The sequence below is a fragment of the Pseudophryne corroboree genome, chromosome 9, assembly GCF_028390025.1.
Source record: "Pseudophryne corroboree isolate aPseCor3 chromosome 9, aPseCor3.hap2, whole genome shotgun sequence".
Classification (NCBI taxonomy): Eukaryota; Metazoa; Chordata; class Amphibia; order Anura; family Myobatrachidae; genus Pseudophryne; species Pseudophryne corroboree.
Window position 1 is genome coordinate 183,845,893 of NC_086452.1, and position 13,720 is coordinate 183,859,612.

At 40.2% G+C, this 13,720-nt stretch overlaps 1 protein-coding gene across 5 annotated transcripts in view; it reads left to right on the forward strand.

Annotated features, from left to right (window-relative positions):
• The window catches only part of LOC134957819 (dimethylaniline monooxygenase [N-oxide-forming] 2-like), a 102,521-nt gene that overhangs the window by 56,126 nt on the left and 32,675 nt on the right, over positions 1 to 13,720 (forward strand). For 2 of the 5 annotated variants that reach the window (XM_063940003.1, XM_063940004.1), the window contains 2 exons: positions 7,822 to 8,021; positions 10,568 to 10,923. In XM_063940003.1, the coding sequence (XP_063796073.1) occupies positions 7,822 to 8,021; positions 10,568 to 10,923 (556 nt within the window). Of the gene's footprint in view, positions 1 to 7,821; positions 8,033 to 10,567; positions 10,924 to 13,720 lie in introns of those variants that run through there. The other 3 variants (XM_063940007.1, XM_063940006.1, XM_063940005.1) reach the window with 3 other exon arrangements.

The window sequence follows — 13,720 nt, forward strand, 5'->3', positions numbered from 1 at the left end:
ACGGATGTAGTGAATCTATAGAAAAAGCATATAAAGGGGGCGCTCCATAGTGCATAAATGTATTTAATAAAATTACATTTTAAAAGACATAAACGGTAAAATTGAGCTCGTACCGACTGGCAACCAGTGTGGGCTGGTTACCACATGATTTCACACACAAATACCCGGCACTACTGGAACCAAAGGCCGCCCGGCTGCAGTGGAGTCCTCACCCCGCCGAATATCACTGCCGTTGGAGAGCCGCAGGTAGGATCACACCTGCCGTCGGCTTCAGGATTACCAGCTCCGGGGTGTACAAGCGTCAATAAACTCCGTCTTAACGCGTTTCATCATCGACTTTGTCAGAAGGTTGTAATACCTGATGCTACGATTCTCCTTTATAGGTTAAACAAATGAAGCTGTACACAATTTCACTAATGACTATGTTACTCTGAGTGGCGGTATCGGAAGCCATGGTCCGTGCCGGTCATCATTGACTGGCATAAATTTCAACATTTAGCAACTATAATAACCCAGGATTTTTGCTATACATCCCAAGAAAGAAAGGGACTTTTATATCATACATACCCATAGAACTAGCATGATACCTGCTTCCAAGCCACCAATCAGTGTGACATACACCAACATACATGAATGCATAAAATGCGTCATATAAATACATGGGCCATAAAACATGCATAATCTATCAATAAATTCTTATACCAACATGTACTCAAAAGTGGTCCTTTTGTTTAAAAAAATGGCTCATCCCTCATTTAACCCTTTCGGTTTAAGAGTATTAAGCGTTAACATTCTGGATATTAACGCTTAATACTCTTAAACCGAAAGGGTTAAATGAGGGATTCGAAATAACACCATTCCTCAACTAGCTAAAGCACTATATATTGAAGCCCCATGAGAAATTAGTTTTATCAATATAGCCATTTTTTGAAACAAAAGGACCGCTTTTGAGTACATGTTGGTATAAGAATTTATTGATAGATTATGCATGTTTTATGGCCCATGTATTTATATGACGCATTTTATGCATTCATGTATGTTGGTGTATGTCACACTGATTGGTGGCTTGGAAGCAGGTATCATGCTAGTTCTATGGGTATGTATGATATAAAAGTCCCGTTCTTTCTTGGGATGTATAGCAAAAATCCTGGGTTATTATAGTTGCTAAATGTTGAAATTTATGCCAGTCAATGATGACCGGCACGGACCATGGCTTCCGATACCGCCACTCAGAGTAACATAGTCATTAGTGAAATTGTGTACAGCTTCATTTGTTTAACCTATAAAGGAGAATCGTAGCATCAGGTATTACAGCCTTCTGACGAAGTCGATGACGAAACGCGTTAAGGCGGAGTTTACTGACGCTTGTACACCCCGGAGCTGGTAATCCTGAAGCCGACGGCAGGTGTGATCCTACCTGCGGCTCTCCAACGACAGTGATATTCGGCGGGGTGAGGACTCCACTGCAGCCGGGCGGCCTTTGGTTCCAGTAGTGCCGGGGATTTGTGTGTGAAATCATGTGGTAACCAGCCCACACTGGTTGCCAGTCAGTACGAGTTCAATTTTACCGTTTATGTCTTTTAAAATGTCATTTTATTAAATACATTTATGCACTATGGAGCGCCCCCTTTATATGCTTTTTCAATAGATATATATATATATATATATATATAAACACACACACACACACACACACACACACAGTGGCGTCAGAAGGCGGGTGCGGGGGGTGCGGGCCGTACCTGGGTGTCCCCCTCGGAAGGGGTGACACCAAAGTGCCAGCTCTTCTGTAGTGAAAGGAGCCGAGTGCTGCAGTGAGATAAACCCCTGCAGCACTCGGCTCCTGTCACAGATAAGAGCAGGCACTGCACGCTGAGCAGTCTCCAGGGGCAGCCAGCATCTTCGGGGAAGCTGGACATGCCCCTGGAGTGAATAAAAAAAGATCTGCGGGACCACGCCCCCTTTTGATAGACCACGCCCCTTTTTTGACATTTGGGGAGGGGGGGTTGATAATACAGAGTGCGCTCCGCGTGTCACCACACCCAGTGGCGCCTCTGCACACACACACACACACACACACACACACACACACACACACACACACACTGTACACACACACACACACACACACACAAACACACACAAACACACACATATAAACGATAAGACAGTCTCACTTTTCAATGTATTAATTAGATTCATATTTCAGAGTCAGGGCAGCAGCTATCCTCAGGTGGGGCCTCTCTGCCAGTAAAGACCAAAATATAAAAAATGTGTTACTAGGTCCTGAGGAGTGCTAATTGATATTTACTTTTAGCACTATGTGCTTAGAATTTTATTATATTGGATAAGAGGTAATTAAGTGTTTCCCAAAGACGAATGATCTCCAAGTTACACTGAGTGAGGATAGTATACACTACAGCAGAATTTATTAAAACATATAACTCATAAAATGTAATGCACATAAAATAATAACAATCCACTTAAAAAATGTCACATTTCAGCATAAGCATGGTAAATCCTTTTCATGGATTTCAACCTGTCAGTAGCCCCTTTCTAGGGATTTTTATTAGGCTTGAGTCACTCCAATAACGATAGTCATCCAACACGTTTCATCAATCATGACTTCTTAAAGGTTTCTTTGAGACCAAATTGTAGATGGTAAATGAAGGAGTATTTCTTCTCCTAAGGAGAATTGTTCTCCTGTAAATGCTGCAGTTAATTATAGTTTTGTTATTAAGTTCTCTATTTAAGATGCTTGATAGTAGATTTAAACGGCTTGGATGTTGATATGGGAAAGATCACTTTGTCAGTATCCACCCTTAACTGGTGTACAGACTCCCCTCCAGTATAATAGCTGATAGATATAACAGAACCACCTTGTCGGTGTCTAAACACTCAGCTAGTGCATAAACTTTCCTCCAGTGTTGATAATAATGGATTTAGGTCATAAACCCAAAGTGAACTCTCCAGTCCTTATGGTCTCAGTGTGAAATTGTGAATCGGCACAGCCAAAGTGATGGTGGAAGGTTGCTCTGCTGTTGGTCCTGATGAAGGTACTCAATGGACCAAAATGTCGACTTTTAAGCACATATGCACTTTGGCTATTTCTTCTGAGTAATTAATAAATAATTTTCTTCAATAAAATATTGTCTCTGGTGACTGCCCATACAAAGACTTCTTTATATTTTGAATCAGAAATTATTTTTAATGGAGCACGTTGCTGATGTGCCTGGGGATTTTTATGAGTGTGGATACATACAATTATTATACAGTATATGTATAGACGAGACCAGCACTCAAATATGGGATTCAAATTGCCCCAGTGTCTTTTTTCCTAGTCAGACATGCTGCCCCAAACCACAAGTATGCAAAAATGGATGGCACTCAGTGCCTTTCACAAAGAATGCTCTTAAATTTTTAAGGATTTACAAACACAGGCTGTAGGTTTGTCGATATTTGCACATTTATAATAATAATGGCAACATAGATCTATGTTTGTAAATCAGTGATAGAAGTGAACTCATCAATGAATAAACTCTGGTGCCAAGGCCACAAGGAAGGACATGCAAACACTAACCAGATCAAGCAGGGAGGAGGCACTAACTCACATTAGTGGAAAAAATATTTTATTTTCATTACAAAACCAAATGTTACAGTGTAACTAAACTTTGTTCCCAATGGCTGGATCAATCCCCTCCTGGTGACTTACTTCAGAGGCCAGTGGTGCGTACTGTCATGTAAATTAGGCAAGGTATATAGGGAAAAAGAGTACTAAAACATAGAGGTTATTGTATCTGCCGGTCACATAACTATATCACATTTGACACCGCTAGAAAAACTGTGCCTAAGGGGGACATTTACTAAGCAGTGATAAGAGCAGAGAAGTGAGCCAGTGAAGAAGTACCCATGGCAACCAATCAGCACTGAAGTAACATCTATAATTTGCATACTATAAAATTACACAGAGCTGCTGATTAGTTGATGGGGCATCTTCTCCACTGGCTCATTTCTCCACCCTTATCACTGCTTAGTAAATGTCCCCCTAAGTCTACTGCAAGAGATAATTATTATTGGCACTAAAACATCATGGTAGATGACGTGTAGTCCCAGCAACTGCACACATGAGCAAAATAGGCACTTAGAAAGTGTACAGTATATAAAGCATGGAAGCTAACCCTTTTGTATAGCTTGATAAAGGGTCCTGAGCAGACTTAAAATATTGCTTTTATTTGCACCAAATAAACTCAAGTAGTGTATGCATCCAGAAGGCCATTTCTTTCTGCACATGGTTGGGGTTTGGGGGCATGTCATGGCTGTGACGGGGCGTGTCAGTGTTAGCGACTGTATTGGAAGATGCAGTTCCACTATTATATTTTTCAACAATACAATAATCATCTAATATGTAATTAACAGCGAGGTTTTAATACTTATCAGTACTTTAAATAATGGGCGCACCACTGGGAACGAATGGGACGCGAGTGCATCGTAGACACTCACGTGCCCCATTAATTTTCAAAGGGAGCATCTCTGTACGCTTGGTGATGGGCTGAGGCGCAGGCGCGCCTAGGCGCGCCACGCGTCCCCGCCTGCGATGCAGCCATGCTCAATGAGCGTGTCTCCAACTGTAGGATAAGAACCAAGAAAGAGCTGTGTCCTGAACATCTAGGAATCAGGTCCAGACTGCCTATCTGGCCCTTCTGGCATATGCCTGAAGGGCAGATGGTCTGGTGGGCCAGTCCCATAGAGAGGAGGGAAAGCCGCATGCAGTGCAGTTTTTGGCTCTCTGATTTCGCTGTCCCCCTAGCCTAAAGTGTGTGTCTGTAGTAAAGATAGGAGCATGCTATGAGTCCACGCCACCTGACTTGCAGCATGCCCCGTGAGCCATTTCCACGCCCCCTTGTAACGTGTACATGCCCCTGTGTCATGCACATGTGTGCACAAGTGTCCGGGCCAAAAATTAGCCCAAGTCCATCCCTGCTAGGGTTGTTGTGTTTGTATGAGAAGAGAGTGGTCAATTGTGTCAAAAGCAGTAGTGATATCTAGAAGAAGTGAGTAATGGCCTTTGGACTTTGCAGTGACTAGATCATTCACTGCTTTAGTCAGGGCTGTCTCTGTGGGGTGTTGGGAATGAATGCCTGACTGAAGTGGGTCCACTAAGTTGTGTGAATGAAGAAAGTGTGTGAGGCGTGTGTAGGCAAGTCTCTCAAGTAGCTTGGAGGGACATGGGAGCTGAGAGAAGCGACGGTAGTTTGAGAGAGAATTTGGGTCCGAATTATGTTTTTTTCAGAATGGGAGTAATCACTGCATGCTTGAACAGTGATGAAAAAATACCAGGAGAGAGAGAGAGAGAGAGAGAGAGAGAGAGAGAGAGAGAGAGAGAACACAGATTTTAGTTAAGGTTGGGATGAACACAGAAGGCAGAGCTTTTCTTATTTGTGAGGGAATAGGAAGAGGAAAGGTAGTAGATTAGGAGGATTAGAAGAGTGTTGATGCTTCATGTTCATTTGTGGGATCAAATGAAGAGAAGGTGCCAGATTGTTCAGGTACGGAATTAAGACAGTCACTGGCTGCGGAAGACCTTGGATTTTAACAATCTTGTCCTTGAAGTAGGAAACAAGATCTAGTGCATTGATAGTGGCTGGTGGGTTGGGTGAGTGAGGGTTGAGAAGTGATCTAATGGAAGTGGTAGATAGACTTATATGTGAGGAAGTTGCTTGAAGTACGAGATTTAATCCATTGACTTTCAACTTCACATGAGAGTTTTTGTAGGTGTCTTGTCAGTTTAGAATATTATGGTTGACATCTAGGTGTTATGAGCCACGATTGTGGCTTATTCCTGTTTTGCATGTCAGTTAGGTATTTTATGTTTATTCTTCTGTTCATGTTCCCCGTGGGTGTCATGGGGTGCTCGGAGCTCACCTTTAAGGAGGGGATACTGTTATGAACCACAGGTTCATTCCTATTTTTATTAGTAGTCTTGCAGGCCAGGATTTCCCGTTGCTCTGTTTAAGAATACTCTTGGTTGCTGCCGCTGGTTAGTCTGTGTAATTGCAGCTTGTTCCCATGTGTTCAGCCTCACCTGGCTGCTAATTGCATCTTGTCAGTTTGGAGTCATGCAACAGGGCAGCTGCATGATATTATTAATTAGAACTCTCTGTTATATGCTGGCTCAGTGCAATTCACAGACGCTGGTGATATTTCTTGGTTTCCAGTCTGCTTGAGTTCTGAGCTTGTTCCTGCCAATTCCTGAGCTCCTGTGTAGCAGTGTCTGTCGAACTGCTTCCTGTGTCGATTCCTGTGTCAGTCCCTGTGTCGATTCCTGTGTCTGATCCCGTGTCCTGCCGTGAAGTGTTCCTGTACAGAAGTCCAGTGGCTTTGCCTATGCCTGGTCGAGTTTCTGGCTTCTTGGTGTCCACCGGTCTGTCGTTTGGGATTTTGCCTGTCCTCCAGTTCTGAGAGTCTGTGTCGGCAGCATTGGGGATTCCTGTCCGTTTGCCAGTATTCGTACCGGTTCCGTGAGTAGCGGCTCTGCCGCGTCCGTCGGCCTAGCCCGCTGTATTCTGTTATTATTTCTGTCACTGGTGTTTTGCAGAGGGTTCTGCTTATGCTGTCACCGCCGGAACACAAGAGTATTGTGTCGGCGTGTGGTCAGCATTTCCTTTGTTGTTCTTTTCCTTTGGCGGCAAGCCACACATACATTTGGTTTTAGGCTAGTTAGTAGCCCCTGGCTTTGGTTGTTTCAGTTAGAGGGCCCCTTGTTATCACCCTGTCTCGGTACACTCTTTGTCTCTCATTAAGACCTGAGGGGGCATCGAAGTTGGGCAGACGTAATCCGCCCTTCAAACGCGGCTGCCATGGGCTCAAGCAACCATAGTCTCGCAAGAGTGTACTGACAGCACGGGCGAGACAACAGAGATAGGGCGCCAGGGGCTATTCCCTTTCCATTCCCCCTTTCCCAGCATTACGTCCTGGTGCTCTGGACTCACTTCATAACATCTCCCTTGTTCTGAGCACCAGGAACCTAACACTAGGCATATGTGGAGCATGATTGGTAGCTGGAGCAACTTCACCAAGAGCTATTTCTAGAGTCTGGTTCAGATGTGATAAAGACGTCTCAGGAAAAGTGAATGAAGAAATTGGTGAGAGCAGTTTTTAGGTGCGTGAAAGGGAGGAGTTAATCTAAACAAGAAAAATAAATAAAAAAGTTTTCCCCCTAGTACACCAAGAAGTATCAGCAATAACACTTGAACATTACATGATAACAGAAAATTCTGAGATATTAGTTACATATATTACAGCACATTGTTTCTTGCACCGAATAAACTCAAGAAGTTTATGCATTCAAACTGTTTCCAGAGTGCCATTTCTTTCTGCACATTTTTGGTGTTTGGGGGCATGTTGGGGCTGTGGTGGCAGTGTCAGGGACTGCATTGGAAAATACAGTTTACTATTATTATTTTTAACATTGCAATAATGATCTAACACGTAATTAGCAGCAGTTTTTTTTTTATAATTATCAGTACCCTAAATAATGTTTTTCTTAAAGTAATAGTGCAAATGTGTTTTGCATTTTTGCTAACTCTACAAAGAAATATATTTATTTAAATTGATAGTCCCGTTGGCTGACCTGTGTCTGTTTGTTTTTTACTTCAGTCTTGTAGATAGTTGAAAATATTACATGGAATTAAAATAAATGGAAAATATTTTTTAGTTTGAGCAGTAGAAAAATGGAAACTTTTACTTTAGCTTTAACCAAGAATAGATATTAAATCTGCTGACTCCAGTTTCATTGTAAGCATTCTACTTGCAATTTTCCAGGTATACCTAAGTACCAGACAAGGTTCCTGGGTAGTAAGTCGTATTTCCCAGCATGGATTCCCTATAGATATGGTTTTTTCAACACGCTGTTATTTCTGGATCACTAATGCTTTGCCAAATGGACTTTTGACCATGGTGACTGAGAAGCAAATGAACAATTGGTTTGATCATGCAAATTATGGATTACAGCCTGAAGACCGGTAAGAACTAGGTAAACATGCAATTAAAGAAATACAGAATTGTTTTAAACAGCTAGCAGTGTTTGTGTAGGCATTTGGTTATTTTATTTTCAAATTTGGTGTGGCTTTAAAATTGTAAGACTATGAAGATTTTTGTATATACCATATATAAAACAACAATATGTTAAAGTACAGCAGTGCTTAACAAAAATATTTTTTCTTTCTATGTGTTTTATGCTGTTAAAAACAGACTGTACTGTGGGCCTAATTCAGACCTGATCATAGCAGCAACTTTGTTAGCAGTTGGGCAAAACCATGTGCACTGCGGATGGGGGGGGGGGTGGGGGGGGTGGGCAGATATAACATTTGCAGAGAGAGTTAGATTTGGGTGGGTTATATTGTTTCTGTGCAGGGTAAATACTGGCTGCTTTATTTTTACACTGCAATTTAGATTTCAGTTTTAACACACGCCACCCAAATCTAACTCTCTCTGCACATGTTATATCTGCCCCCCTGCAGTGCACATGGTTTTGCCCAACTGCTAACAAAGTTGCTGCTACGATCAACTCTGAATTAGGCCCTCACTGTCTTAAATAAGAACATTGAGCAACACTCTATAAATTAGTAAACCATATTAAAAAATGTAAGTCGAAGCATCCTACAGTATATCAACTTATAAAGAGTAAAAAACATATACTATTGTATTTTATTAATATTTGTTCATATTTTATTATATTAATAAATAATCACTATCTATCTATCTATCTATCTATCTATCTATCTATCTATCTATCTATCTATCTATCTATCTATCTATCTATCTATCTATCTATCTATCTTAAAGCCCTCACTGACTGACTGACTGACTGACTTATCACTAATTATCTTACTTCCTGATATGTAAGGAAGCTAAAATGTAACATAGGTATTCTTCAGGTGGGAAATATGAAAACTGCATAATTAGAAATGTAATAAACCATGATGACATCATTAAAGATGCGTTGCTTGCATTGCGTGAATGATAGCGCCCAAATGGACAATCGGATCAAAATTTGGATTGCACCTCCAGTGTGTAGAATTTTATAAACTACAAAATAGTCCTGTCACTTTTTACTGTATCTGCTACGGGTGCTCCTTGGGTAATGCCAAGAATCATGCATTAATATTTACTTACATTAAGACGACTAAAATGTACATTTCTATAAATTTTTAACACTCATTTATATTTACAACCATGAAAATCAGAAACTCCCGTGCGAAGTACGGGTAGAACAGCTAGTTTTTCATAAAAAGATCTAATTTCACATTGATTACAAGCCACTATTAAGAAATAGAAAACTGCAGATTAAGCATTAGTTCAATTAAGATTGCTAAATATTAAAGAAATTAAATTTACTTGCCACAGTTTAGAGATCATGCAATATTCTGGAACAATTCTGTCATATGATCTTATTTGTTTTAGTCCATATGTGGGGGAAAAAAACCCCAAATAATATATAAATAATATAGTAAGTCATAACATTTTCAAACATCCTGATATGTCAACTTAGATCATGTCTAAAGTGTCTACTACTTAAGCCAATGTGATAATTTACAATTTAATAGAAGATGTTTTATTGAGCTTACTAGAACCCAAAGAATATATTTTCCCCCCAAAAAATCTAAAAAATGTTCTCACCTGTTTAGAAGGGAGGAAAATAGAGGACATCTGTGTCATACCCTCAGTATAAAGAATGGAATCTAAGAAAATCACACTTACAAAAAAACAAAAAACAAAGGCAGTAAGTAGAATGCTAATACTCTGTATCCAATTACAAATATCCAATATCCAATACTTGAAAAACTGGACAACAGTATCTAGCCTTTTTCTGGAATGAGAGTAATACCAGGCATATCACAAGCTTAAAAAGTCTTGGAAACTCAGAATGGTGTATACAGTATATCAAGCAGGTGATGTGAGTGACCTCTAGCTGATGGAATAAGCAGACCTGTGTAACTCAAACTCTGCATCATTGTGTTTTTATAAGAGCCTAACCACATTATCAGGTCTCCGTTTTTGATCTCTCTAATCATGGGTAAAAAACATGCAAAGATCTGGTTGGTGCAATGCATGAACAACCAGTTCTATGATCAGTTTGCCACCCACATTTACTAGCTCATTGTGCAAATTTGGTCATTCATTGATTGAGTCAAAAGTTTGGATTGCAAGGTATCCCATAAATACTAGTTGATCAGCAACAGCATACACATAAATAGGTGATGAATGGCAGGCTACATTTTCCTTCCAACTGATCCTGATCAGATCTTGAGTTGGCTAAACAATTATTCCTGATGCAATGCAATGTTGAACCAAAATAAACCACTTAGATTTCAACTTTATATATTCAGCTTTACTCTGCTCAATTTGTTAATTTAGATCAGGATAACTAAGGCATAACCATTACCTGTTTACTTGTTATTTAGCGCACAGCACACATTCAAGTGATTTATTTTAAATATACTCATATATGTGCATACGTACATCAAGCCTGATTTATTTTAAAGATAACCACTGTAATTTTTTACAGATCTTTGTTAAAAGAACCCATCGTCAATGATTATCTACCCAGCCAAATCCTATGTGGAGCAATCAGGGTTAAGCCAGATGTTCGTAGATTCACTGAATCAACAGTGGTCTTTGAGGATGGCACTGTAGTGGAAGACTTAGATGAGGTTATATTTGCTACTGGGTACAGCATCTCATTTCCATTTCTTGATGACTCAGTCATTAGCGTTGATGACAACAAAGTCACTCTTTACAAGAATGTTTTCCCAACACGTCATGAGAAACCAACACTAGCGTTCCTTGGGCTTGTACGACCTCTTGGATCTCTCCCACCAGTATCTGAACTTCAGGCACGCTGGGCAACCAGAATATTTAAAGGTTTGCATAGAGATGTAATTAGATCATTTACTGCCTCAGTAGCTGCTAGACTCATGATTATGTACACAAATCATGTGCTTAAAGAAAGGCATATCAATCATTGTACAGTGTCTCCACCTACAGTAATTAATAATTAGTTTATCTTTCATAAGTCATAGAAACATAGTAGTGGACGGCAGTTAAGAACCACTTGGCCCATCTAGTCTGCCCCTTTTTTTATTCTTTAGGTAATCTCAACCCTTTTTGAACCTTAATTCTTTGTAAGGATATACATATCCCTATCCCAAGCATGTTTAAATTGCTCTACAGTCTTAGCCTCTACCACCTCTGATGGGAGACTATTCCACTTATCCACTACCCTTTCTGTAAAGTAATTTTTCCTTAAATTTCCCCTGAACCTCCCCCCCTCCAGTTTCAGTGTATGTCCTCGAGTTCTAATACTTCTCTTCCTTTGAAGAATGTTTCCCTCCTGAACTTTGTTAAAACCCTTGATATATTTGAAAGTTTCTATCATGTCCCCCCTTTCCCTTCTCTCCTCCATACTATACATGTTAAGATCTTTTAGCCTTTCCGGGTAAGTTTTGTGATGTAGGCCATGCACCATTTTAGTTGCCCTTCTTTGTACACTCTCTAATGTATTTATATCCTTCTGAAGATATGGTCTCCAGAACTGGACACAGTGTTCCAGATGAGGCTGCACCAATGACCTATACAGTGGCATTATTACTTCTTTTTTCCTGTTACTGATTCCTCTCGCTATGCAACCAAGCATCTGACTTGCCTTTCTCATTGCTTTGTTGCATTGCTTTGTTGCCTTTAAGTCACTTGAAATAGTGACTCCTTAATCCCTTTCCTCCTCAGTAGTTTCCATTTTAGTACCCTTGATACTATGGGGGTCGTTCCGAGTTGTTCGCTCGTTGCCGATTTTCGCAACGGAGATATTAAGGCAAAAATGCGCATGCGCATGGTACGCAGTGCACATGCGCTAAGTATTTTAACACAAAACTTAGTAGATTTACTCACGTACGAATTAAGAATTTTCATCGTTGAAGTGATCGGAGTGTGATTGACAGGAAGTGGGTGTTTCTGGGCGGAAACTGACCGTTTTCTGGGAGTGTGCGAAAAAACGCAGGCGTGCCAGGATAAAACGCGGGAGTGTCTGGAGAAACGGGGGAGTGGCTGGCCGAACGCAGGGCGTGTTTGTGACGTCAAACCAGGAACAAAATGGGCTGAGCTGATCGCAGTGTAGGAGTAAGTCTCGAGCTACTCAGAAACTGATAAGAATTTTCTATTCGCAATTCTGCTAATCTTTTGTTCGCAAGATACGCTCCCAGAGGGTGGCGGCCTAGCGTGTGCAATGCTGCTAAAATCTGCGAGCGAGCGAACAACTCGGAATGAGGGCCTATATGTAGCCTTTGGGTTTTTGAGACCCAAGTGCATGATTTTGCATTTTTTAGCATTGAACTGTAGTTGCCACGTTCTTGACCATTTCTGAAGCCTAGCTAGGTCATCAATCATTTGTTTTACCACTCCCGGTGTGTCTACCCTGTTGCAAATCTTTGTATTATCTGCAAAAAGGCATGCTTTCCCTTCAATACCATTTGCAATGTCACCAACAAAGATATTAAAGAAAACTGGTCCAAGTACAGATCCCTGGGGTACTCCACTGGTAACATTTCCCTCCATAGATTGCACTCCATTTACTACAACTGTCTGTTTCCTATTTTGCAACCAGGTTCTTATCCATTTAACTATTTTATAATCTACCCCCACGCTTTCAAGTTTATTTAGCAGTCTGCGATGTGGGACAGTGTCAAATGCCTTACTAAAGTCTAGATATGCTACATCTACAGCTCCCCCTTGATCTATTATTTTCATTACAAAAAAAGAAGGGAAAGGGGCTGGGGAAGGCCGCACAGGATTAATAATTGAACAAATTGTAATTACCTCAGAGAAACTGACACTCTTGAGATATTTTTCCCTTTTATTGATCAGTTGTATACCTATAACCCAATGGTATAATGGTAACAATAAATTATGACGGTCAGTGGTGCTCCCAAGGGTATGGGGACACAAATCATGAAAATGACTACAAAGAAGTCAAGATAACCCTGGTAGGAAGCACTCTTATCTGAGGTAACAAGAAAAATTAATATGTACTAATGAAGAAATAATAATAATAATCTTAAAATTGCAAATTTTATTAGGTATGCCTTAAAAATTATTTATACAACATCCATATGAATAAACTGATAAATATGTGATCTTATTGCAAAAATATGTTGAAAGAATATGGTCTTATCTAGATGACCTCAGTCAAAACAATTAAATATGTTTAAGTCCGTCTCTTTGATAATTCCCTTCTCATAAATGTAAGATTAAATCAAAATGTATCAAAATTTTGATAATGTGACCATCATCTTTATCATTTATGTGCCCATGTATAAATTCTCAGGGCAGTAATTTTGAATCATAGGTCACTTGAGGGATTATTTTGAGTTGGGTCACTTATGTATCAGTGTGTGGCCCAGTTAACGAGGAGAGATGTCTGTGTAGCCGTTTCTTTCGAGATATAACAGACAAGGGCATGCCATCAATAGGACATAGAAATGGTGCCACCTGTGTAAAGAGATAAGGATTTTAAGTTTGTGTTGGTTCACACACATATATAATGAGAGAATACAAGGCACCCGTATCATAAGAAAACACCCCGTGTAATCTATCCCAATTATTTTTAGGTTAATCACCCAAAAGGGGGAATCAATTTACCTTAGATATGGATCACAAAGGCTGCTAT